This window comes from Monosiga brevicollis, genomic scaffold (genome assembly GCF_000002865.3).
Source record: "Monosiga brevicollis MX1 MONBRscaffold_26 genomic scaffold, whole genome shotgun sequence".
NCBI lineage: Eukaryota > Choanoflagellata > Craspedida > Salpingoecidae > Monosiga > Monosiga brevicollis.
In genome coordinates, this window is record NW_001865063.1 from 237682 (window position 1) to 260923 (window position 23242).

General features: G+C 55.2%; 8 protein-coding genes across 8 annotated transcripts; 5 read left to right on the top strand and 3 right to left on the bottom strand.

The window, feature by feature from the left end:
• Positions 1–134: 134 nt before the first annotated feature.
• MONBRDRAFT_28429 (uncharacterized protein) lies at positions 135–3110 on the top strand (the record flags this gene model as incomplete). The annotated part of the gene is made up of 13 exons (XM_001748830.1): positions 135–228; positions 388–455; positions 581–668; positions 771–871; positions 1005–1042; positions 1184–1272; positions 1294–1380; positions 1482–1711; positions 1830–2004; positions 2174–2362; positions 2559–2701; positions 2823–2954; positions 3060–3110. 13 exons carry the CDS (start codon positions 135–137, stop codon positions 3108–3110), a joined length of 1485 nt encoding a protein of 494 aa, XP_001748882.1.
• Positions 3111–3319: 209 nt separating this feature from the next.
• MONBRDRAFT_38487 (uncharacterized protein) lies at positions 3320–5800 on the bottom strand. The gene is made up of 5 exons (XM_001748895.1): positions 5694–5800; positions 5409–5478; positions 5104–5265; positions 4816–4979; positions 3320–4651 (listed from the first exon to the last, which is right to left on the bottom strand). The coding sequence occupies exons 1-5, from the start codon at positions 5727–5729 to the stop codon at positions 3557–3559; spliced, it is 1527 nt and encodes a 508-aa protein (XP_001748947.1). The 5' UTR covers positions 5730–5800; the 3' UTR covers positions 3320–3556.
• Positions 5801–6460: 660 nt separating this feature from the next.
• On the top strand, positions 6461–8431 carry MONBRDRAFT_28431 (uncharacterized protein; the record flags this gene model as incomplete). The annotated part of the gene is made up of 10 exons (XM_001748831.1): positions 6461–6540; positions 6657–6851; positions 6932–7032; positions 7110–7209; positions 7381–7482; positions 7563–7628; positions 7724–7796; positions 7922–7957; positions 8045–8149; positions 8234–8431. 10 exons carry the CDS (start codon positions 6461–6463, stop codon positions 8429–8431), a joined length of 1056 nt encoding a protein of 351 aa, XP_001748883.1.
• Positions 8432–8953: 522 nt separating this feature from the next.
• MONBRDRAFT_28432 (uncharacterized protein) lies at positions 8954–10051 on the top strand (the record flags this gene model as incomplete). The annotated part of the gene is made up of 2 exons (XM_001748832.1): positions 8954–9289; positions 9437–10051. 2 exons carry the CDS (start codon positions 8954–8956, stop codon positions 10049–10051), a joined length of 951 nt encoding a protein of 316 aa, XP_001748884.1.
• A 527-nt stretch (positions 10052–10578) lies between these two features.
• On the top strand, positions 10579–14091 carry MONBRDRAFT_28433 (uncharacterized protein; the record flags this gene model as incomplete). The annotated part of the gene is made up of 11 exons (XM_001748833.1): positions 10579–10642; positions 10952–11021; positions 11123–11396; positions 11497–11794; positions 11891–11958; positions 12046–12229; positions 12322–12422; positions 12515–13178; positions 13265–13324; positions 13704–13771; positions 13870–14091. 11 exons carry the CDS (start codon positions 10579–10581, stop codon positions 14089–14091), a joined length of 2073 nt encoding a protein of 690 aa, XP_001748885.1.
• Positions 14092–15911: 1820 nt separating this feature from the next.
• Positions 15912–16571, bottom strand: MONBRDRAFT_11083 (uncharacterized protein; the record flags this gene model as incomplete). The annotated part of the gene is made up of 1 exon (XM_001748896.1): positions 15912–16571. The coding sequence occupies one exon, from the start codon at positions 16569–16571 to the stop codon at positions 15912–15914; it is 660 nt and encodes a 219-aa protein (XP_001748948.1).
• Positions 16572–17212: 641 nt separating this feature from the next.
• Positions 17213–19830, bottom strand: MONBRDRAFT_33883 (uncharacterized protein; the record flags this gene model as incomplete). The annotated part of the gene is made up of 12 exons (XM_001748897.1): positions 17213–17419; positions 17519–17608; positions 17710–17850; positions 17914–17960; positions 18042–18104; positions 18198–18321; positions 18465–18561; positions 18632–18771; positions 18864–18929; positions 19043–19099; positions 19262–19388; positions 19493–19830. 12 exons carry the CDS (start codon positions 19828–19830, stop codon positions 17213–17215), a joined length of 1497 nt encoding a protein of 498 aa, XP_001748949.1.
• Position 19831: 1 nt separating this feature from the next.
• MONBRDRAFT_33884 (uncharacterized protein) lies at positions 19832–23017 on the top strand. Its single transcript, XM_001748834.1, has 14 exons — positions 19832–20225; positions 20359–20544; positions 20663–20700; positions 20795–20900; positions 20976–21059; positions 21182–21271; positions 21436–21473; positions 21560–21651; positions 21748–21880; positions 22010–22039; positions 22135–22204; positions 22386–22449; positions 22548–22592; positions 22671–23017. Exons 1-14 carry the CDS (start codon positions 20071–20073, stop codon positions 22722–22724), a joined length of 1185 nt encoding a protein of 394 aa, XP_001748886.1. The 5' UTR covers positions 19832–20070; the 3' UTR covers positions 22725–23017.
• The last annotated feature ends 225 nt before the right edge of the window (positions 23018–23242 follow it).

The window sequence follows — 23242 nt, forward strand, 5'->3', positions numbered from 1 at the left end:
ACGGTCAGACGGGGCATGGATTTAGGGATACTGACTTGACTGTCAATATGCTAGAGATGCGCGAGCATGGTTGTGGACTAGAGTAGACTCACACTGATGGGTGCATTTTCGGCAGGTTGTTGGCAACCAGCGATATGGCAGCCATTATGCGGATTCCGGATGAGCTGAAGATGGCGCGCGAGTTTGCGCTGCTCGGCAACTACGACACCTCACTCGTCTATTACGAAGGTGTGCCCATGCTGCCAAACGCACAACATCCAAGCTGCCAGCCGTGCCGTGCTAGCAGAGGATATCTTGGGTGCAACCAACTTTGGCTTTTTTTTTTTTTTTTTTTTTTTTTTTGTCATGAACGGGCTCTTCCTCACCCTGCCCCAATCTGGCATCTAGGTGTACAACAGGCCATTTCCCAGCACATGGGCAGCTGTGATCTTGCTTCCCGCGCCAAGTGGAAACAGGTGAGATTCTCCATTTCCCGCCCGCGTCTGCCACAACGTTTTTTTTTCTTGTGTTTGCGTATTTGTTTTGCTTGTGTCTTTGCGCGGCCGGCTGGCTCATCTTGTGGCGTTGTATCGACACACAGGCATCGCTGCAAGTTTCGCAAGAACTTGAGCAAGTCAAGCAAATTCGCACTGAACTCGCTCAGTTTCTCAGCAAGCCCGAGCCGGAAGGTGGGTCCCAACGACACTTGCCACAGTTGAATGGCCCCTCTCACATCATTTCTTTCCCGTTTTCGATGTGACTTGGAATTGTAGCCAGCGCCTCGGCCGCAGATGAGAACGACCCAGATGTGTGGGGCCCGCCCCCACCTCTGGACCGTCCCTCTTACAGCAAGCCCAAAGCGAGGTTTGTACACATCCAACACCACGCTCCTGTGCACAGGCCAATGTTCTCAAGGAGGGCTCCTTCCACCCCGTTCTCGCACAAAGTCAAGACTTGACCTCCCCGCGTCTCTCTCAAACTCTCTCAAACTCTCAAACTCTCTTGCCCCTCGTTATCTTGAACAGCAGGAACCCTCCCAAAACGGGCAACATTCGCGCACCTGGTGTTGCCAATGGTCGCCGCCCCGGTACTGGGGGGTCATCTGGGGGCTCTGGCCGTTCGCGCCCGGGCGACAAGGCTCGCGCCGGTGGTCGATCCACCTCTACCTCTGGAGTTCAAAGCTCTGGCTATGGTCGCGTCCCAGGTGTGTCATTGGACGAGTCGCCATCGTCGCCATCCGCATCTGTGACACACCCTCACGGGCGCCGGTTGCTTCATTGCCACGTTTGATCGGTTTGTATTGGTCTGGTGTAGCTCGCGGTGGGCGCGGTGGAAGTGACAAGACCAACGACCGCAAGAAGGATGACGGCGAACGCAGCAAGCCCAGCTTTGATGCCGAAGGTTTGCTGCTCTCCCGGGCCACGACTTCAAACCAAATTTTTCACCCAGTCACATTGCCTGTTTCGAGCACGGCTCACCCGCACACACCAACGTGATTGCAGCTCGGGGCTGGGACCCAGAATTGGTGTCCATGCTTGAACGCGACATGATCACTACCAACCCCAACGTGCACTGGGATGACATTGCCGGCCATGGCGAGGCCAAGAAACTGCTGGAGGAAGCGGTGGTTCTGCCCATGCTGCTACCCGACTACTTTACTGGCATTCGTCGCCCATGGAAGGGCGTGCTCATGACCGGCCCGCCTGGTACCGGCAAAACGTTGCTGGCCAAGGTTAGAAAAGCAGCCCGTATCCTTGCGCATCATGTCAAGGCATCCTGCTAACCGCCAAATTACCCCGAGTCCAAAAACTACTGTGGGGGCCATTCACACTCTGCCCTGTCCATGCCAGGCCGTTGCAACCGAGTGCAACACAACCTTCTTCAATGTGACCTCATCCACGCTGTCGAGCAAGTATCGTGGTGATGGCGAAAAGCTCGTGCGCCTCCTCTTTGAAATGGCTCGGCATTATGCACCCACCACCATTTTTATTGACGAGATTGATTCCTTGGCCAGCTCGCGTGGCGGTATGTATGTGTCTTTGTGTGCTGTGTGCTTGGAACAACCACGTGTTTGTTGAGTCTCTCATGCAAAGGCCCACTCAGCCCTCGCGGTTGATCAAACACCCGACAGAGAGAGCTGTGTTTCTGCTCTTCTGAGTACCTCCTCACCTGCCTCTCTTTTTACCTCTGCTAGGTTCCAATGAGCACGAGGCCTCGCGTCGCATCAAGTCAGAGCTGCTGGTCCAAATGGACGGCGTGGATGGTGCCACGGGTGACAGCTCAAATGTTGTCATGGTGTTGGCTGCCACCAACTTCCCTTGGCAGATTGATGAGGCACTCCGTCGTCGCCTCGAGAAGCGCATCTACATCCCCTTGCCCTCGCGTAAGTCGGGTGTGGTTGGCATATACTTTCAAGCGAAGAACACGATGCGTAGCAGGCCGGCCTTTGTCTTCCTCACCTTTGTGTCTCCCTGTTACTCTCTCCATGCTGCCCTGTTTGTTCCTCTTATCTTCCTGCGTCTATCTATCTATCTATCCATCTACCGATGTGCCTTCCTCTTCTTTGATCTGGCTGACAGCGGAGGGACGTCGCCAGCTGTTGGACATTAACCTGAAGAGCGTTGAGCTGGCCGATGATGTCGATTTGGACGCTATTGCCAAAAAGTCGGATGGGTATTCGGGTGCTGATCTCACCAACGTCTGCCGTGACGCTGCCATGATGGTGCGTGAGGCGGTACTCGGCCCAGCCCACCCATGCGCACCATCCTCGTCCATACTCTTTCCCTTGTGCTCACACGACACCAATGTTGTTTGGGCGTTTTGCTTTACCTTGCTTTTTCTAGTCAATGCGACGTGCCATCGCGGGCAAATCCCCCGCTGAAATCAAGGCCATGGGTAAGGACAAGTTGAACCTGCCCACCTCGCAGCAAGATTTGGTCGATGCGCTGGGCAAGGTGGCGCCCTCGGTTTCTCCGGTAAGCTTACTCTTATATTACCGAGCAAGGTTTGAGATTGTATCAAAACCGGGACCTATTGCGCAGTGTAAATGTGGCCAAGCTCACCCTCGAATCCATCAACAGGCGGACTTGGACAAGTACGAGAAGTGGATGCGGGACTTTGGATCCACTTAAACCCATTTGAAAGACATCGTCGAACAAGAACACCTTCCGGCAGCTCCCATCAAGACGGGCTTGTTCGCATTTTGTCGTCTTTGTTGTCGCAGTACTTTGCTTTGCTCGCCACCACGTTTTCACCCAACAGCTCAGCCTAAACCACATCAGTTGTGCAGAGGGCGACGCTTTTCGTGCGAATGCCTTTTGAGATAATCGAGAAAAAGATTGGCCCAAGGCAAGAGATTGTCAATTACACTTTCTCTTCTGCCGTTGGAGGGGAGAGAAAAACAAACAAGACATGTCGAGAAGGTGGCACCAGCAAGAACAAGAACCCTGACCTTTCATCGACGCCTTGGCGAATTAGCATGGAACAAGAGCAAACGCAGACACAACAAGAGAGGAGAGCGAGGAAAGAAGTTGATTTGTATGAGGACAGCTCTAAGTTTGCCCAACTGTGGGCCAATTTAGTCCCACTCCTCGTCGTCGGACCAATCCTCATCATCCGAGCCATCATCTTCCGAGTCAGAGCCGTACACGGCAATACGACGAGCCAGGATGGCGGCAACATCCGAGCCACCTGCACTGGCATGGCGAGCTTTTTGGACTTCCTGATGATCGACCTTGTTGAGACGCTTGTTCATAATGGCATCCAAAAGGGCATTGCCGTGGCCACCAGCACCACCCACTGCCTTGGCCAGACTTTCAGGGGCAGGCGGGGGGGCGGGGGGTCCTGGGGGTGGGGGTGCACCCGAGGGGGCCATGCTTGGCGGCGGGGGTGCACCAGGTGGTGCTGGGATGTTGGCCATGGGTGGCGGAGCCGGGCCAGGTGGGGGAGGGGCACCCGTAGGTGGGGCGCCCATGGGAGGGGCCGGGGGTGGTGCAGGGGCACCTGAACCTGGTGGTGGCGGGGGCGCCGGAGCGCTCATGGGAGGTGGCATCACGGGAGCCGGCATGTCTGTTTCCGTAGCGTCATCATCCTCCATGCCCTCGAGGACCAAGACGGGCTTGGCGGTGTTGGGAGGCGGCGGCGGCGGTGCACCACCCGCGCCAGGAGGTGGCGGCGGTGGCGGCGTTGCACCCATGGGTGGAGGAGGAGGGATGTTGGCCGGGGCGTCGGTCGGAGGCGGCGGGGGGATGTTGCCACCCGGTGGCGGAGGTGGTGCTGCACCCGGTTTGGAGGGGGGTGGGGGTGGTGCGCCGGCGGGCTTTTGCGGCGGCGGCGGTGGCGCGCCGGCGGGTTTGGCGGGTGCAGGCGCGTTGGTAGGGGGAGGGCCCATGTCCTGGCCCTGACTCTGGGCTTGACGCTCCAGTTGCTGCTGGCGGAGCTGTTGTTGCTCCTGTTGAATTTGTTGTTGCTTGAGGGCGCGCTGGTCATCGTTGAATTCTGAACCCATGGCTGAGTACTCCTTCTTGGCCACGCGAGCAACTTGGCGGCGCGATGTGGTCTGCTGAGAGCGAGCCTGTTTTTTCTTACGGCGCTTGCGCTTCTTCTTTTGCTCTTCGGTTTCAAGACGCATCTGCTCCACCCACAATCGCAGGAAGAAGCCTGGATCCGTGTACTTTGTCAAAGCAATCTGGTTGTTATCGTTTTGCCATTAGAGGGAAGCCATGGTGAGGCGGGGTGCGAAATTGCAACGCAGACGACAAGAGCGAGCAGGTTAAAACACCCAGTGTGCGAAAAAAAAGGGGGGGGGGGGGAGTAGAAAGAGCAGCGCTAGCGTACCAGGTTGTCATCGCGATAGGGGTTGAGTTTGTTGAGGTCTGGGGGTGGATCACAAGTGCGATACTTGTCAACGAGTGAGCCTGGTTTGGCCATGGTGGAGATGAGGCGCTGATCAAAGGGATGGCTGCGCTGGTAAGATTCGCCCGACATCAGCTCGGCCACGTCTAGGAGAAATGGGGGACAGATGTGTGCAGAGGGCGGATGAAGTGAGGAGGAGGAGAGAGTCATGCTCTGCAAGTAATAGTTTCGGGTTCTGGAGTGGAGGGAAAGCAGCAAAACGGTTCGTACCAAACTTGGTGGGCACCTGGATGGTCGCAACGGACTGGCGAGCGACGGTGAGCCGATTCTCAACATCCGCAGTCCGCTCGGCAATGTTGGATGCAATATCAACTAGATCGCCAAAGATTTCCTCGGCGTGGCGAGCCACATCACCCAATTGACGCAGAATGCCTGAGTACAAGCAGCGTTAAGTGAGGATCAATGGGGGTGTTGTCGAAATTTGGTTCCAGACAACACACAAAAAAAAAAGCGAGGGGGGCGGGGGGGGCGGGGGGTGAGTCTGTAAAGGGGAGCCAAGAGGTGTGGCAACCAACCCGCTAACGCATTGACGGCAACCTGCTGAAGCTCGTTCTTGCATCGTGGCGGCAAGGGCTCACGGCACAGCTGTAGTATCGAGGAAGAGAAACAGCCAAGGCAAGGTGAGCCAACTTTACGAATCTTGATCTTAAAATGTCGAGCTCGTCCAGGCCGAGAAGGGCATGGAAGAGCGCGACAAGATACAAGGCCAAAGAGTCTTGAGCTAGTTCAACACAGACACTCGAGCAACAACATGGAGCTCGGTTGAATCTAGCAGGCTGGGCAAGAGCATAAACACTGACGTGGACCGGTTCAACGGTACGCTGGACGATGGGCATGGTAGCGGTCCAGGCACAGCGCCTGCTTGCAGAAAGTGACAGCCAAAGCTAATCAAAAGCAAGCATCAATGAGTAAATAACACATTACAAACTCACACCCACCACCCCCGCTGCCCTTTTGTCATTGCTCCACCCTGCCCCACCCCCTCCCCCTCGCCGTCAGTGATAGAGGCGAGCAGTGCTTGCCATCCCGCAACGAGACTTCAACCTCATACCCCTGCCCTTTTTTACCCTCTCCCTCTCCCTCTCTCTCTGTCTCTCTCTCTCTCTCTCTCTCTCTCTCTGTCCTTGGTGTCTTGGCCTTTGCACTGGATGCCCTTTTGAGGCCTGATCGAATCTGCGTACCTGCTGTAGCTTCTGCTGCTGCTGCTTCTGTTGCTGCGCTTGTGTTAAATCTCTCTCTCTCTCTCTCTCTCTCTCTCTCTCTCTCTTTTGTTTTCTTTTGTTCTTCGCTCCTCTCTTGTACAGTTGGACACGCAGACCCAAGTTGGACTCCTATGATACTTTGATAGACAATAATCTGTCATTTAAATTCATCTTCTTGGCTTACCATTCGGTTTGAAACTACATAAAGTACTCTAAATCCTACACAAAGTTAATCATTCAAGGAAATTACTCTGCCAAACTTTCAATCGCTGAACCGCTAAAAGTAACGCTTGAATGATTCACAAACACGCACTTGACTTGTCATACTTGTCTGAACAGGATTTTCCATCCATCAATCCGTCGAGATGGAGGCATCAACGGCAGCGGCAGCGCGAGAGGGCCTGCACCGGCTCTCCGAGTTCCATCGCCGCCAGTATGGAAGCCGGTACGTGACTCCTGCTGACTCTGCTCAGCGGGACCCTCGTGTGTCCCCGTGGCTACAATCTTGCCTGACGCTCATCCTCCCACCACGTGTCGTGCTGCTGGGGCCATTGCGAGCAGATGGTCAGACCTGCAGGCGGCGCTGGTGCGCCCCGTCTCCCACGTCGCCCGGCTCAACCGCGCTGGAAACATCGACCGCTCCCGCTCCCGCCTCCTTGATGCTTATCCGGATGCGGAGCGGGTCCACGAGCTGGGCGACAATGTGGAAGCATATCGCCTCCCCGCTGACCCCGACGCGACCACCCCCGTGCCCAGGTCGGACCTGGACCTCTCACCCTCTTTCCTCCGCGGCATGCCCGGTGCCGCCAATTCACCCTTGACCCCTACCCGCACAGGGATTTTGCCCCACCCCCACGTTGCGAGGTTACGGGCCTTCTTGACTACTATCTCATGGACCCTAGCAGCATTCTAGCTGCCCTTGCCCTCAATGTTCAACGTGAGTTTCTGTCACAAACCTTGGCAAGGATTCCCTCTGGCCCCTCTCATCTCAGCCTATGGCCCTCTTGGTCGCAGCGGGAGACACGGTTTTGGATCTCTGCGCTGCTCCTGGCGGTAAGGCTCTCATTCTGGCAGAACAGCTGGACGGCCGAGGACACATCCAGGCCAATGAACGGTGCGATGCCTGCCGCCCATACCCTGCTACCTGCTTTCAACGCACTCAAAGGGCTTGTCGGGTACCATGATCTGACCAGGAAGTTTGTTTGTTTGTGTGCGTGTGTTTGTATTCGTGTCTCTCTGTATGTATGTTTGCTATTGGCGCTGCCATGCCCCTGTGCTCGCTCAGGGCAAGCGGCCGGCAATCCCGCCTGCAGCGTGTCATGATCGACTATTTGCCCGAACGCATCCGTCACAAGGGTGTGCGCGTCACCGGCCTGGACGGCACTCGGTGCGTTTCTCAGTCCAATGTCCTGACGCACATATTTTTCTTGCCGGCCGATGTCTCAAGCTGTTTCCTTGGATATACAGAGCCCGTGCTTTGGGCAAGGAACAATATTCAAAGATCCTCGTTGATGCCCCCTGCTCAAGTGATCGGTGCGTTGGCTGCAATTCGTTGCTGGCAAGCTTACCTCAGCTCGGTATTGTCAGCCAGCTCGGTACTCAAGATCTTGACCGCCTGCCCACCACAGACACGTTCTTATGGATCTTGATGAGCTGGCCGTCTGGTCTCCCACGCGTATTCGTGCCAATAGCAAGCGCCAGGTGCGCCGCCAGTTGACCTTGAGAGACACACACGGGCTCGTTGATGCATTGCCAGCCTGATCCCTCGTGCTGCTGATCCCCCGTGCTGATCGCCACGAAAACTCTGCCCCCGGTGTTTGGAGTAGATTCAACTGTTATGGGCGGCTGCACAGGCCCTGAAGGTGAGGCGCTTTCCACTCGCTGAGCAAAACCCACCACCTTGACTCACGCCTGGTCATTTCCGGCGGTCATTCCCGGTGGTTGCGTAGCCCGGGGGTACGGTGGTCTATTCCACGTGTGCTCTATCTGATATGGAAAACGACGACGTTGTCCGCACAATCATCAAGCGCAGCGGCGGTACCCTCAGCGTCGATGTAAGCCCCCGGCGCCATCTGTTTCATTGACGTTACGCCTTTTCTTTCGCCCCTCATTTCGTGTACGGCGACCACACTGAGTAGAGCACGTGTCCAAGCTGGTTTGCCGAGCCCACCGAGTGTGGCTTTATCGCTCTACCTGATCGCTCTGGTTTTGGGCCCCTGTACTTTGCTCGTCTTGTCAAGTCTCCTGGCAACAGTTTCCGCTTTGATTCGAGCGATTCGAGCGACTCGGACGATTCCGACCAAGCAGAGGCCAAGGAGGATGTCGCTGACGACTAAACCTGCGCCTCGGGCCTGCACAAAACACTGATTGTCAAAGAACCCTTGACGCCCCTGGTCACACCTTTGCGCAACCAATGTCCCCTAAATTGATCATAACTGCTGATGCAAGATCTGTCGCCTGGCCTTTTCTTGCCTACAATGTTCTGTGAACAGCCAGCCCCACCACCGCAGGCGTGAATGCCTTCCGCAACTGCACGCAGTACATGTAAGGACTGTCAACCCATGTTCAAAATCACCCCTTTCCCCACCATTAAAAAAAAAAAGAAAAAAATCAAAACTTGTCTCACCAAGTTTTTCACACACACACACACACACACACACACACACACACACACACACACACACACACACACACACACACACACACACACACACACACACACACACACACACACACACACACACACACACACACACACATCGGATCCGACATCTGCGCTGCCTCCGCCCTTTGTGAGGGAGGGTACGGGGGCGAGCGCGTCAAGCGTCGGGCTTTGACCGTGCGGCATGTCAGTCAAGATGGGATTGTGTGGGACGGATGCTGCAAGCTGGCGGCTTGCGGCAGTGATGTTGGTATGGGTGCTGTCGTACTCCTCTGCATCGACGAGCTGTCGCTATGCCTCGCCTTGGTCGGACCTCGCGCAGTTGCGGGCAGGCAACTTGACCGTGTCCGAGTGGCACGCCATCATCGGTGCCTTTGCCAACGTGACCACCGACACGTACACCAACGGATCGACCAGCAACGTCGGGGGCTACCGCGAGCTCACACGCTTGGCCCCTGATTTCGGCCTTCACGCCATTGTGCTCCAAGCCGAGACTGATCCCCAACGCATCATCATCGCCTTCCGGGGCACGGTTCGTGGCTGATCGTCCATTGCCTCACTTGCCACCGCGGGCGTTTTTGAGCCGTCTGCACATGCTCCCCTGCCTTGATCGTACTTCCGTGCTCTGTTGCCCGCCCTGACCAGCCTGCCCGCGGTTGATCTCTCCATGCTCCGGCAGGATCTCAACGAGAGCTCACCCTCTGGTCAGGTGGACAATTGCGCCGACTGGCTCATTTGGCACCCGTGGCTACAGCCCCCCTCTTATTGCCAAAACTTTAATCGCTCAACCTACGACTACGTGACCAATGCCCTGCATCTGGTAGCCAAGGTGCAGGCACAATACCCCTCCGCCAGCCTGGTGACCACAGGGCACAGTCTTGGGGCGGGGCTCGCTTTCCTGACGGCAATCAACCACTCTACACCCGAGGCGCCTGTTCCAGCAGTTGCTTTTGCTTGTCCTGGTATTCTGGGCTATATGCGTCGACAGCACTGGGTCCCAACATCCGATTCCCTAGCTTGTCTATTGCAAGTTGATGACAGCCAGGATCCAGCCGTCCACTTGACCCAAGTGAATCAGACGGGCGTGTTTTTGCGCTATGACACGGGGCATGACCTCAGCTGCGACGTCTGCTTCAAAAACTCGACGCCCAGCCTATCCCATCTAAGTCCATGGTGTGCTCTCTGCTTTGATCGGCATCACATCTACCGCAACTACCTCAACAAAATTTTCAACAGCACCCTGCCGACCTTTGGCGTCTGGAACACGACCACAAACACAGCATGGTCCAGCTAACAGATCTCAATCTCAGACTGGCGTGTGTTCAAGAATACATGTACTGAACCTGGCTAGATAGTTTACATCCTAGTCCCCACAAGAGTGCTCAAATGCCTTTCGAGCGAGCAGCCTTTCGAGCAGCTTGTGCTTTGAACGTTGCATATGCTTTCGCTGAGGGGCTTGGTTTTCTTTACAACCAACTGCTAACGGATCCCCTCCTACACTCCTGCTTGTTCCTATCTTGTCCTTTTGAATCTCACACCTCCCTCCAATCACAAACAAGCATGCAGTATAAAAACCCACACAACGACACGGGCACACGCACACGCACAGTCACAGTCACAGGCACACGCACAAGCACAAGCACAAGCACAAGCACAAGCACAAGCACAAGCACAGGCACAGGCACAGGCACAGGCACAGCTACTAAGCCTTAGAGTCACGAAATACTTATCCAGCAGTGAGTGGTACATCAACAGAAAAAAAAAATTAAAAAATTCACAAGTGTCACGCACTTTTGTATATTTTTTGATCCTTCAGGAGTCATGAGCACGATGCGGCGTCTCGGGCTTGTGTCACTGACTTTGCTGGGCCTGTTGCTCAGCGAGGGTCATGCGTCCCAGCCGAATATTCTTTTTATCGCAAGTTCAAGTGCTGGGGAGTGATGCGCTGTGGATCACCCTTGCTGAGCCCTCACACACGCCGCGGGCTTCACTCGGAATCGCATCGGACATCTGTAGGTAGCAGACGACTTGGGGTTTGGAGATCTGGGCTACACCGGGAGTAGCATTGCCACGCCTCACATTGATGCATTGGCTCGCAATGGCAAGTTTCTCGCCCTACTTCACCGTGGCATCTGAGCTATCATGCCAACCAAGTGCTGATGGTTTCTTGCTTCGATTCCATGCTGAAGCGCAGGCACAATTTTGGGCCATTACTATGTTATGCACTGCTGCACACCCACCCGCAGTGCCATTCACACGGGCCGGTGCGTTGACTCTGTCACAGCTTGTTGCCTCGGTGCGATGGATGAATCAAACCGTCCAGACTGTCCGACATTCATGCCGCGCACATGCGCTCGCGCTGCAGATACAACATCCGCTATGGCTTGCAAACCGGCGTCATTCCCAACAACAAGCCCTATGGCCTCAATCTCACCGAGGCGCTCCTTCCAGAATACATGCGCAATCTAGGCTATGATACCCACGCTCTTGGCAAAGTGCGGCCCCAGCGCTTCCTCTCTGTGCGCTTGCGACGCGACGATATTTGTCTCCCCAATTACTCACAAACGCACACGCTTTCGCAATCCCCATGCTGCCCCTTGGCCCACAACATCTTGATTGGAGAATGCAGTGGCACCTCGGTTCGCTGCAACACATGTTTACTGCCTCACAACCTCGCGCTCAGCTGTGGCCAATCGCGAGCACTCACTTTGCGACCATGCTCATGGACATCCTCCTTAGGCCTCTATGAATGGGCCTACACCCCTACGTTTCGTGGCTATAATTCGTTTTATGGCTATTACAGTGGCTCGCAGGTCGTGCTCGCGACCTTCTTCCACCCGTCCTTTCTATCCAACTCTTGCCATTGTAAGCGAGTGGCTTATGCACAACACCGCCTTTATCATGGTATTGCAGGACTACTACACTCACAAGGACTCGGGCATCGACTTTCACATTGACAACGGCCCCAATTGTGGTCCCAATTGCTCTCAAACTGATCTCAACGCTACAGGCACCTATTCCACCCTCCTCTACGCTGGTAGGCACCAGCGATTTGCTGCCATCTGTGAGCGAGCGACGCCAACTGGATAGTAATGCTCATATGGTACCCACCCTTCCCTGCTCCTCAACCAAGACCGAGCTCGCCAGATTATTGCAGCGCACAATACCAGCAAGCCTCTGTTCATGTACATGGCCTTCCAGGTGAGAAGTATCACGAGGACACGCCAGGGCTGCATGCTAACAAGGAGAAACTAGGTCGTGCCTTCCGGACCTCATTGGGTGTGCTAGTCCGTCCACTGTCCTATTCAAGCACCGGCCTCATATGTGGCACCCTACGCACACTTGGACCCCAACCGTCAAGTTTTTGCCGGCATGGTAGCGGCCATGGACGAAGCCATTGGCAACATCACATCGGCTCTTCATGCACGGAGCATGTTCGACAACACCTTGATTATTTTTACCACAGACAACGGTATTGCTACTCCCGTATCTGCCAGCATCTTCCCGGCGCACAGGAAGCGCGCCTCATGCCCAGTGCCTTCTTTGTCAAATGCGTCATGCTAGGAGGACCAGTGGGGTCCCACAATGACAAGCCACAAGGCATTGGCTGTGCCACAGGCTCGCAAAACTACCCGCTGCGAGGTGGCAAAGGGGCATACTTTCAGGTATGATGGCGCCGATAGGCAAAGAGAAAGAGTGAAGGAGACTGGCAGACACTGACAAGTGATTATCCGCCTGCCTGGTCGCATCGTGTCAGGGTGGCGTGCGTGGCACAGCCTGGGTGCACGGTGCACAAGTCCACCCAGCCTTGCGCGGCACGACAAACTACAACCTAATGCATGCAGTCGATTGGTTGCCTACGCTGGTGGACCTGGGTGCCATCAATGGCAGTCTTCCAAACTGGCACAAGCCACTGGATGGCGTCTCCCAGTATCCAATGCTGTTTGAAAACGCCGGTCCTCAACGAGAACACGCCCTCATCAACATTGAGCGCTCGCATCCCACCACAGCCCCTTGCCAGGGCCCACAATGTAGCCCAACGAGCCCCGCCTGCAATGGCGTGGGTCAATATGCGGTGATGAAGGGCCGATACAAGCTACTCCTGGGAGGGGGTGGTCTACCCAACAACTGGTACCACGACGACCACCCCTACAATGGCACCGCACCAACGCCTCAGGACCAGTGCTTGGTTGCGTGCTGCCAGGACTGCTGTGATGCCGTGCCGGCCATCCAGCTGTATGACGTCCTGGCCGATGAGGGTGAGCACTACAATCTGGCCCCAACCCGGCCCGACCTGGTAGCGGACCTCATGACCGTCGTACACCTGTACAACACCTCCACCTATGTGGAAGCCCTACTGAATCGCATCCCCGTCAACACCAGCTGCCCATATAACAACGCTCAAGGCATTCTCACACCCTGTTAAGGCAACCAACATTATTGATTGAGAAATGATGACAATATCAATGCTCCCTTTGTTTCATATATTTGATTTATTGTGCCACAGTCATTGGGGCCTCATTAGCTCAGTCGGTAGAGCATCAGACTCTTAATCTGAGGGTCACGGGTTCGAGACGACTGCACGACCTCCCCGTACGCATTACAATCGCTTCTGATTGTGATGCGGGCATGAGGCTGAGTACCCCTTCTTTTTGCTCTCCTCTCCCTTGCTTTTGGCAACGCTGCTTTTATGCTGTCCCCCTTCATGCTCGTCGTGTGGGCGCTGTACTGTCTGTGTTGATCATGGGTTGTTTTTGCTTTGCTGCTTCCTGCTACCTGCGGTCATGTTCGACCTGTTTTTTATTGCTTTGGACAACCACTTTTTGCTCAGTCACACAGCTCGTTCATCAATCAATGTGAGGTGGCTGACCAAATACAAAGTCAGCATGACACAACGCCATTTATATGTGCTATTTCAACTCACAATAACATCGGGGCCTCATTAGCTCAGTCGGTAGAGCATCAGACTCTTAATCTGAGGGTCACGGGTTCGAGACGACTGCACGACCTCCCCGTACGCATTACTATCTTTACAGCTTGGAATGCGGGCATGAGGCTGAGTACCCCTTCTTTTTGCTTTTTTTTTTTTGTGGTTCAACTGGGGTGGTGTAGCTGCTTCTTGAGGCTCGCAAGGCGACAACTACGGGGAGGTGGTGGACCGTGGACCCGGGGGGCACGCGACCCAACCAGTGTGTGCCTTTTTGCCCAATGGTGGGTGGGGTCATGATGAACTGTCCGCAGCTGGAGAAGGGCTGCTCGATGTTCTTCTCAATGCCAGTTATGGGCAAGAATTTGATGACTACATCTCCCTGCCCCAGTGCCGGCTGTGATTGAGCGTGCGACCGTCTTTCGTTCAGGTTCAGGAACGGGGTGGAGCAAACGACATGTCGACCGACCGTATCATTGAGGAATGGTTCATGCACATTGAACCGACCGCGTGTTATGATAGACGCGTGTTATGATAGACGCGACCCACCTTGCGTTGGGGATGATGTGCGAGATGTGGGTCCTTTTTTTTTCCCACACTCATTCATGTGCTGCTCAAAAGTGTGGTGTCCCGTGCTTCCGCCAGCTGTACACGTGCTCGAAAGGATCCAGCGGGGAAACGTGGAAGCATGTGGAGGTTACATGTGGATTTAGATCAGCAGTAGTCATCGGGGCCTCATTAGCTCAGTCGGTAGAGCATCAGACTCTTAATCTGAGGGTCACGGGTTCGAGATGACTGTTCGACCTCCCCGTACGCATAGCAGCTGCCATTCGGCTGTAATGCGGGCATGAGGCTGAGGAATACCCCTTCTTTTTTGCTTTGCTCTTTTTGCGCTTGATTGACTTTGGCTGCCCTGCGCAGCTCGCTCGCTCGTCATGTTATTCACTTGCTTGCCTGTCCCTGCCAACGGGCTCGCTCACCTGTCCACAAGCCCCCTTCATCCCGACCGACAGGTTCTACCAAAACCTGAGCAAATGGTGCTGCGGTGAACTTTTTGTTTTCCAAAGGTAGCGGACGTGCACGTGTGTGACATGTGAAGTGTTGTTGCCTATCTATCGTCTTCCTTGAGTAGGGGAGGCAGCAAGCAAGGTGAGAGAGACGGTCCTGAATCTCTCTCCTCTCTCTCAGTCTCACGTGGGAGGCTGGCCAATTGAACATGCTGACAATTCTCATTCAGAGCCTTTCAGAGTCATTCATATGTGTTATTTCAAATCACAATAACATCGGGGCCTCATTAGCTCAGTCGGTAGAGCATCAGACTCTTAATCTGAGGGTCACGGGTTCGAGACGACTGCACGACCTCCCCGTACGCATTACAATCTCTACAGCTTGGAATGCGGGCATGAGGCTGAGTACCCCTTCTTTTTGCTCTCCCTTCTCTTGGCAGAGCTTTGCTTTTGCTCTCCCTTCTCTTGGCAGAGCTTTGCTTTTGCTCTCCCTTCCCTTGGCAAAGCTTTGCTTTTGCTCTCCAAAGCTTTGCTTTTGCTCTCCTTTCCCTTGGCAAAGCTTTGCTTTTGCTCTCCCTTGGCAAAGATGCTCGCTTTTTCTGCGTATGCTTCTCCCTTGCCTTTGCAGACACAACCCCCTAGCCAAGCAAGAATGACTTTTGCTCTCCCTGGCGCCTTCCTCTACCATCTGACTAACCAGCAGCACAACACAAACATAGCAAACAAAAAATGGCTCAACTTCTGTTGACAGGTAGAACGAGGAGTTGCGCGACAAAAAATATACAGCCCTACACGGGACTCGAACCCGTGACCCTCAGATTAAAAGTCTGATGCTCTACCGACTGAGCTAGTAGGGCAGCCACTGAACGTGCAACCGATAAACTCATATATATTCCATTATTGTCTCATTTGTTTCAAAAATGCTGACAAATCATTGGGTGATGGACTGACCTCAACTTTATGTGTCCCTGGGACTTGTTCATCGGATGGTTCATCGGATGGCAGGCAAGTGGAGCACCTCGTGAATTGGCATGAGCGTGTGGTGTGATTGGGGTCAATTATGGTGAGAGAGTTGGCACAATGCTCGCGCAATGGATACGGCCGGGCTGCTGCGCAAGGTGGCCATCGAGATCGCACCACCACGACAGGCCTATGGGTCTGGGATCGGAAAACATCGCCAAGCGCAAGCAGGTGGTGTGGCGCCATGTTCTCACCCTAACTTAAGCCATGCAGATGGAGAGGGTGCAGCTGGCAAACTGCTCAGCCACGTCTACCTCGTCGAATATGCTATCCAAGGATGTGATGTATTGGCCGGCACCGTCGACTACGTATGTGTCCGCCTGCTGCCAGGCAGCCGTGCAGCCCTGGCCTATCGAGGTGTTGGTACCGAATAGCGTGACGCTGACGGCTATTTGTGCCTCGCAGTAGATGGGACTGGCGGTGGGCGCCGCGTTGGTGACGTTGGGTGGCAGGTTGATGGCCCGTGCTGCGATCGCGGGGCCCACTTGGAACGAAGCCGAGTGCCCGCACCCAGGCGTTGGTGCGAAAAGCGTGTTGAAGAAGGCCACGACACCAGCTGTGCCTTGATAGCGAGGTGTTAACCACGCGGGTGCCGCAATCGATGCGTTGCTGGAGAATCGCTTGGCCAACTCCACGGCCGTGGCATTTCGTGCGCTGTCAGAATGGTCGTTGTAGCCCTGCTCGTTCAGTGCATAAATGTCCGCCAGCAACGGCGTGCACACGCTCGTCGCTGATCTCACTGGTGCTGTCGCTGGTGGTGTGGCACGTGTCTGCGGTCCGATCGCCAGTCCCACGCCGACTAACACGCTCAGCACCGCAATCGCCTGCCTGGTGTACCTCGGGCTGTTTGTACTGGCCATGTTGGCTGGTGTCTCTCTTCGAAACGTTCTTCTCGTTCTCGTTCTGGCCCACGTGTATGTAAATTCTGGTCCGCAAGACACGCCGGCCCCGTCAACTGTCGGAAACTGCGCGATATCGCGCTCAAAAGTTTTTGGTTTTTGATTTTTTGATCAAGAAAGTGCATGACATCCGCTTTCTGTGATTTTCAGCTAATTTTACGCCTTTTTCCGGTTAATTTCCGCGAATTTTCGTGTCTTTTCGTTGTACCCCTGTTTCCGTCCCTCCTGAGGCGCGCTGAGGGTGGTGGCTGGAGTGCAGGGCACTTTGGTTTTTGCGTCTGTTGCTCTGGCTCTGTTTCTCTTCAGCATGTCACGTCGTACGAACACGATCCAGTTTGAAAGGAGCTCGTGTCACTTCTTTTATGTTCTCAACTACATCACGAACCAGGGGTTAGTACTTTCATCTCTGTGTTGCTCGACATGTGGAATAGAAACCCTTATCAAGAATCAAAGAGACGAATGGGTGTGCTACTACACTCACAAGAAAGAGCGCAATAGACATGTGTAATATGCATGTGATTAGCAGGGCCAGTGAAGAGGAGCAATATCCGAGTCGATTGCCAGAAGAGAAAAGTTACTACTCTTCAACCATACGACGCAGCTCACAGGCCTGGACCCCGGCCCTCGATGGCTTCGACGCGTTCCACAATGCCGTCTCGCACAAACACCATGAAATCGAACATATTGACGGTGGGGTCGCAGTGGCCTGGAATGAGTCGCAGCAAGGTGCCCACCTGGGCGTCAGGCAGGGCACCCGAGTCACCCAGCATCAAGACACCGTGTTCGTCGCCACCATTCTGATAGCGCACCTAAAGGTAGGTGGAAAAGCCGGGCAGCATGGCACAGAATTATCACGGCCCGTTCCACCCATCAATACAGGGGCAAGAGGCAATCCGGGTAGAGCTTACCCGAGATTCATCAAACGCCACACCCCGTCCAGCTGCCTGCGTGGCCGTCTCATCGACAACGGTAGGCGGACCCGAATCCAAGGACACCGCCTACAACGGCACCATGAGCTACACGCAAACACCGTGCTAGATGGACACACGACCCAGAACTGTTCGCGCGCGAACATGCATGCACACACAACCATACGCACCTTCATGCCCGCGTCCACGACCAAGCGATCAGGGTTGGTGTGCGACATGACGGTCGTCAACACAAAGAGTGCATGCTCAAACTGCGAGACATGCCCCCCACCCTGCGGTCTCGACGCATCGCACGCACACTCGAGGTAAGTCTGCAAAGCCAAAGATCGGGACGAGGCACATTCGCGACCCAAGACAAAGAAAGTGTCACAGACCTCGGCAAGGTTTCGACCATAATCCGCATCCATAAACATGAAGGAGCCTGCGAGCAAACGACAGAGTCGCATGAGAGAAGCGAGGCGCAACCTGTGGGCCGAGACGGAGACGGAGCCAAACCACTGACCAGCCTGCACTTCGGTATGGACGCCGCAGGTGCCCTCAAGCATAAAAGTGCCAGTACCACACCCTATAACACCGCCATGTTAGATTATCACGAGTCCACGACAAGGAGTAGATCAGTTTCGCGGTCCAGCGCCAAGGGGGTGGAGGTAAATCGCACCGCTGACGTCGGGACACGGCAGCCGGGCATCAAGAAGGGTTTGACGGGCAGCTCGAGCCTTTGCCGCCACCTCATCCACAAGCCGCTGTCGGTCAGCATGCGCACGCACATGTTGCAATGCACCCTACAAAGCACGAGTGTTCGAGCCGGGGGGGGGGGGGCGGGTAAGCGTGGGTCGGTAGTGTGTTTATTCGGTTGCAACCAGAGGTACGCGTCTTCAGGCGACCTTTGAAGCGACTGGCACAAAGGGAGAAGCAAGGCGCCAACCTGGTAGCACTGCAGGCCACGGAAAGTCAGATCTGGGTGCTCGTCAATAAAACGGGCCAACTCGAGCAACACGGGCGAGTCATGATCAATTCCACAGCTACGAACAAAGCACGGCCCGTGAGAGTGTGCGGACGATGGCCATACAAAGGCAGGGTACTGCAGCGTACCGGTTTTGTCCGACGTTCACTTCAATCCAGATACCCAAGCGAACGGCGGCCAGTCGGCACTGCTCAGCCACCTCGCGTAGGTTGGACATGTCATCAACAAGCACAGACAGGGTTTTATCCTTGGAGGCTGCTTCCTTGGCCTGCGTGCGTAATAAACGGTGAAGTCGGGGTGCAATTTGAAAGCCACAAGCCAGCGGACGCGCGAATCAACATCCGACGTAAAATAGGTTACCAGGCGCATGAGGCGTGCAATCTTGGGCTTGCCCACAATTTCGTTGGTCACCATGACATCCTTGACCTAAGGGGAGAGGAGGGGGAAGAGGGAGCCAGGCAAAGCCCCACATGACAGCGTCAGTCTTGCCGTGCCTGGGTGGCCATTTGACGGGGCGAGCACCGTGGCCTCGGACCCACCGAAGAGCCGGCAAGGATGGCTTGGGCCTCGTCCAGCTTTTGACAACACACGGCCGCCTGAGGTGCGGAAGAGGGCCGGAGCAAGAGTCACACAGAAACACAGCCGCAGGTTGAGAGAGAAGCAGCGAAGAGAAAAGGAGTATGATCAACACGCGCACGGGGAGCTGGTGTGTAGGAGCGGTGGTAGGGCCAAGGGTCACAACCAGAGGCAGAGCCTACCGCGCCGTTTTGCAGCTGGAGGTCAACCAGGTAGGGCGTCTTGTGGGTCTTGGCATGTGGGCGCAGACGCATATGCGGGAATCCAGCCATGACCTTGCGCATCGTGCCAAGGTTGCGCTCCAGCGCGCTAGTGACACCAGTGACGAGCGGCGGCGCATGAGCGACCGGATCCATCTTTGACCACATCAAATCTCGAGCCGGGGGGGTGGGGGGGGGTAGCCAGCATCTCACGTCATATCAACAAGCAAAGCCGGCGTATCAATCTCGGCCAGCGTCATGCCGGGCCGCACGGCACATTGCAACACCCGCTTGGCCATGATGCCCCCCTCCCCGTCCTCTCCCCACAACGCGGACGCGCGACGACAAAACTGTGAGTCCCCAGTGCCAGTGCAGCCGTGAGAATCGAGAGAGAGAGAGAGAGAGAGAGAGAGAGAGAGAGAGAATGAATTGGTGAGAGAGAGAGTGTGTGAACGCAATTTTACTGCTTTTGACGTTTCTCTCTCTCTCTCTCTCTCTCGCGCATTTCTCTCTCTCTCTCTCTCTCGCGCATTTCTCGCTCTCTCTCTCATCTAGACACTGACGTCGACACTGACGCCGAGCTCTGCCTGCATTGCTTCTTGAGCTCGTCCTCTCTCTCTCTCTCTCTCTCTCTCTCTCTCTCTCGGTGTCAGTCTCAGTGCCTTTCGCCCGTCCGTCCGTCTCTCTCTCTCTCTCTCTCTGTCTGTGTGTGTGTGTGTGTGTGTGTAAGAGAGTCGATTTGTGGGAAGAAGAAGGGGCGAGTCGCGGCGGGGGTGAGTCAGACCAGCGAGATGGCGTTGCTCGTGCCATTGGATGCGTGGGGCGCGTTGACCATCAATGATGATGGTCTGAGTACGCTGACGACGCGGCAGCAAGAGGCCGTGGAGACACAGCTTGAGGATGAATGCTTTCGCCCCGTTCTCGCTGACCCAGAGGTTCAACCACGGTACGTCGTTCAGAGGACGGCCGCCTGCTACTGCTTCATCTGGCGACGCCAGCGCATCTCTTCTCATGTTTGTCTCTCGCCTCGCCTGCAAACTTATGCTTCCACTCGGCCTCTGCAACGGCGTCCTCAAAAGCCTGTCACTACAAAGCGAGTGGCTGATGCTGGATCGCAGGCGCCATATTGGCTTCTTGCGGAGCGGGCTGGGTCAGCTTGGAAGTGGCTACCAGTGTCTCGATGCCAGCCGACCCTGGATCATCTATTGGTGCTTGCACGGCCTCTCCCTTCTCGGATACGAACCCAACGAAAGCGAGCGCACACGGTAAGTTCAAGTCACATTCGCCCTCTAGCTTTGAGCAGCCTTCCCCGCACACGTCAATGGAATGGAGAGTCTAAAACCCTCTCAAGAGGTTCTCATCCTTTCCCGCGTCTTGGCCCAGGTGCATCAACACACTGCGCCAGTGCCAAAATGCCACAGGTAGGCAAACTGGCCTTGGGTTCTGGGGTGCCCACACCGGCATCAAGCCTCAGCCATCGTGATCCTTCCCCTGCCCCATGGATACCGTCAACAGGTGGCTTTGGTGGTGGTCCAGGCCAACTCTCTCATTTGGCTCCCACATATGCTTCCGTCAATGCCCTCGCTATTCTGGGACCCGATGCCTTGTCCATTATCGATCGGTTAGCTCCCTTTGCCATTCACACTTTCCACCGACAGCCGTGGCCGACAGGCTCATGATCACGACGCACTCGCAGAATCAGCCTACGCAAGTTCCTCGCCGCCCGTAAACGTGCCGATGGCTCCTTCACCATGCACGAGGATGGTGAAGTCGATATTCGGTCAGTCTGTCCTCGACTGTGCTGCATGTCACTTTACCATTGAGCCTTCCGGTCGCCCCTCTTTTCGTTGTAAAAGGCAACCCTTGATGTGGTGGTGGCATGCCTGCTGGTCACTTCCACAGCGGTGTGTACTGCGCGACAAGTGCGGCATTCTTGGCCTGCCTTCCCAAGCTCGACGAGCTCTTTGCCGGTTCAGCGGCTTGGATTGCCCGGTGCGCCACCTCTCCCCTGCTACACACGCCCCATACCAATCGCATGCAGCCTCAACCTTGGCAGCAATGTACTGCTGCGGGCATGAAGACCTTGATATGCCAATGCCTCATCGTCATCTTCCTGCCATCTCGCGCACTCGGGCCAAACCACTACGCGTCGAAAGCTGTCAAACATATGAAGGCGGATTTGCCGCCGTTCCTGGTACGATGCACTTGCCCAGCTGCTTGACTTGCCACGATGACCCAATACCTCTCAGATCCTCACGCGCACGGTCGCTTTCTGCTTAGGTGCCGAGGCACACGGCGGCTATGCATTTTGCGGACTGGCTGCTTTGCACCTGTTGCAAGGCGCGGAGCTCATTGACCTTCCACGACTGGCGGTGCGTCGAACCGGATTGCCCTCCAGACTCTGCTGGGAACGATGCCATCACAGGCCAACTTACCAAGAACTTGGCCTGCCATGCTTGTGTCCTCAGTCCTGGGCCGTTGAGCGACAGATGAAGTTTGAGGGGGGTTTTCAGGGCCGCACCAACAAGCTGGTGGACGGTTGTTACTCCTTTTGGGTGGGCGGCGTTTTCCCCCTCCTTCGAAAGATGCTGAAAGCGCAAGGTGAGTCCTCGGATTGCTGCTACCAACGGGTACCACTCCCGACCCGAAGACCGCGTACTGGCCCACTTCTCATGATTGTTGCTGATTCTGCTTTATGGGGCAAATGTTCACTCACTCTTTGATGAGTAGGGGCTGATCCCGGCTTGCTCTGCTCGGCCGGTAAGGCTTCTTGGGGCAACGCACCAGGTTTTCAAAGAAGCTCGCCATGTTCATCAATAATCCTGGCTTGTTGTCTCGTTGATACGATACTGTAGAGGGCTTGATACACTACGTGTGCATCTGTTGTCAACATCCTCGAGGCGGCCTCATTGACAAGCCGGGCAAGTATGTTCTCCAATTGCCAGCCCAACCGCACGCATGCGGTCCGCAATCATCATCCACATCCACACCCACACCCACACCCACACATACACTTTCCACGTGCCGTCGTCGACTTGAGCCAGAGCACCACATCATGTTTGTGCTAAAGAATTCGTGTTTGCTTTTTTCGGCTTCTTGGTCCTAGGGGACGGGATTTTTATCACACCTGCTATTGCCTGTCAGGGCTTCAAGCTGTTGGCCACCCCGAGGTAGCGCTGAACAGCCGAGCTCGCTCCACTGTCTTGCGTGTATTGCTCAGCTGGTGCACATCTCAAACCTGTGATACCCCGCACCCACCAATTTGCAGCTGATAGTATCCACACACGAGGCCTTCAACATTGCATCCGCAAAGGCACGTCCGATTGTAGTTTTGTTGTTGCTCATCAGGACGGCCAGGCTGACCACGAATCCTGTGTTTGCTTCGGTATAGGCAAAAGCAGCACAAGAATTTTTCGCCAGCCAAACAGCTGGATCGAATTTGTGAAACCCGTGGCGTATTGGTTCAAGTGCTTTTCGCTCTCAGACACTGGTACAACTCATAAGAGCCTGGTTGTTCTGAAGCACGAGCAACAGGCAAATTTAGACCCAACCGAAAATCACTATCAAGTCTTTATCAACCGCATTCCCTTTTTGTTTGATAAAATTCTGAGGAGAAAATCGCGCACAACAACGTGCACAACACCTCACTCACTTCCCCGCAAAAACAAGGCGAAACTTGGCGAGGGCATGAGTGGAAAGGTACGACAGGGCAAGCCAAGCCTGGCCCAGTCACGATAGAAATGTTCCACAGCAAACATTATCCGCAATAAAGATCAACGCCAAGGGCCAATTGGCGGAAGCAGATACTCCGGGCAGATGACCTCGGAGGACGGGCGCGGATCAACAAGAAGAAACACAAAATAAAGACATCAAACGAGAAGTGACCGCGTCCGGCGCGTTACGAGCTGAAGGCCACCGTTTTGAGGTGACAATAGGGGCTGCCCTTCCTGCAAACGAGGCACG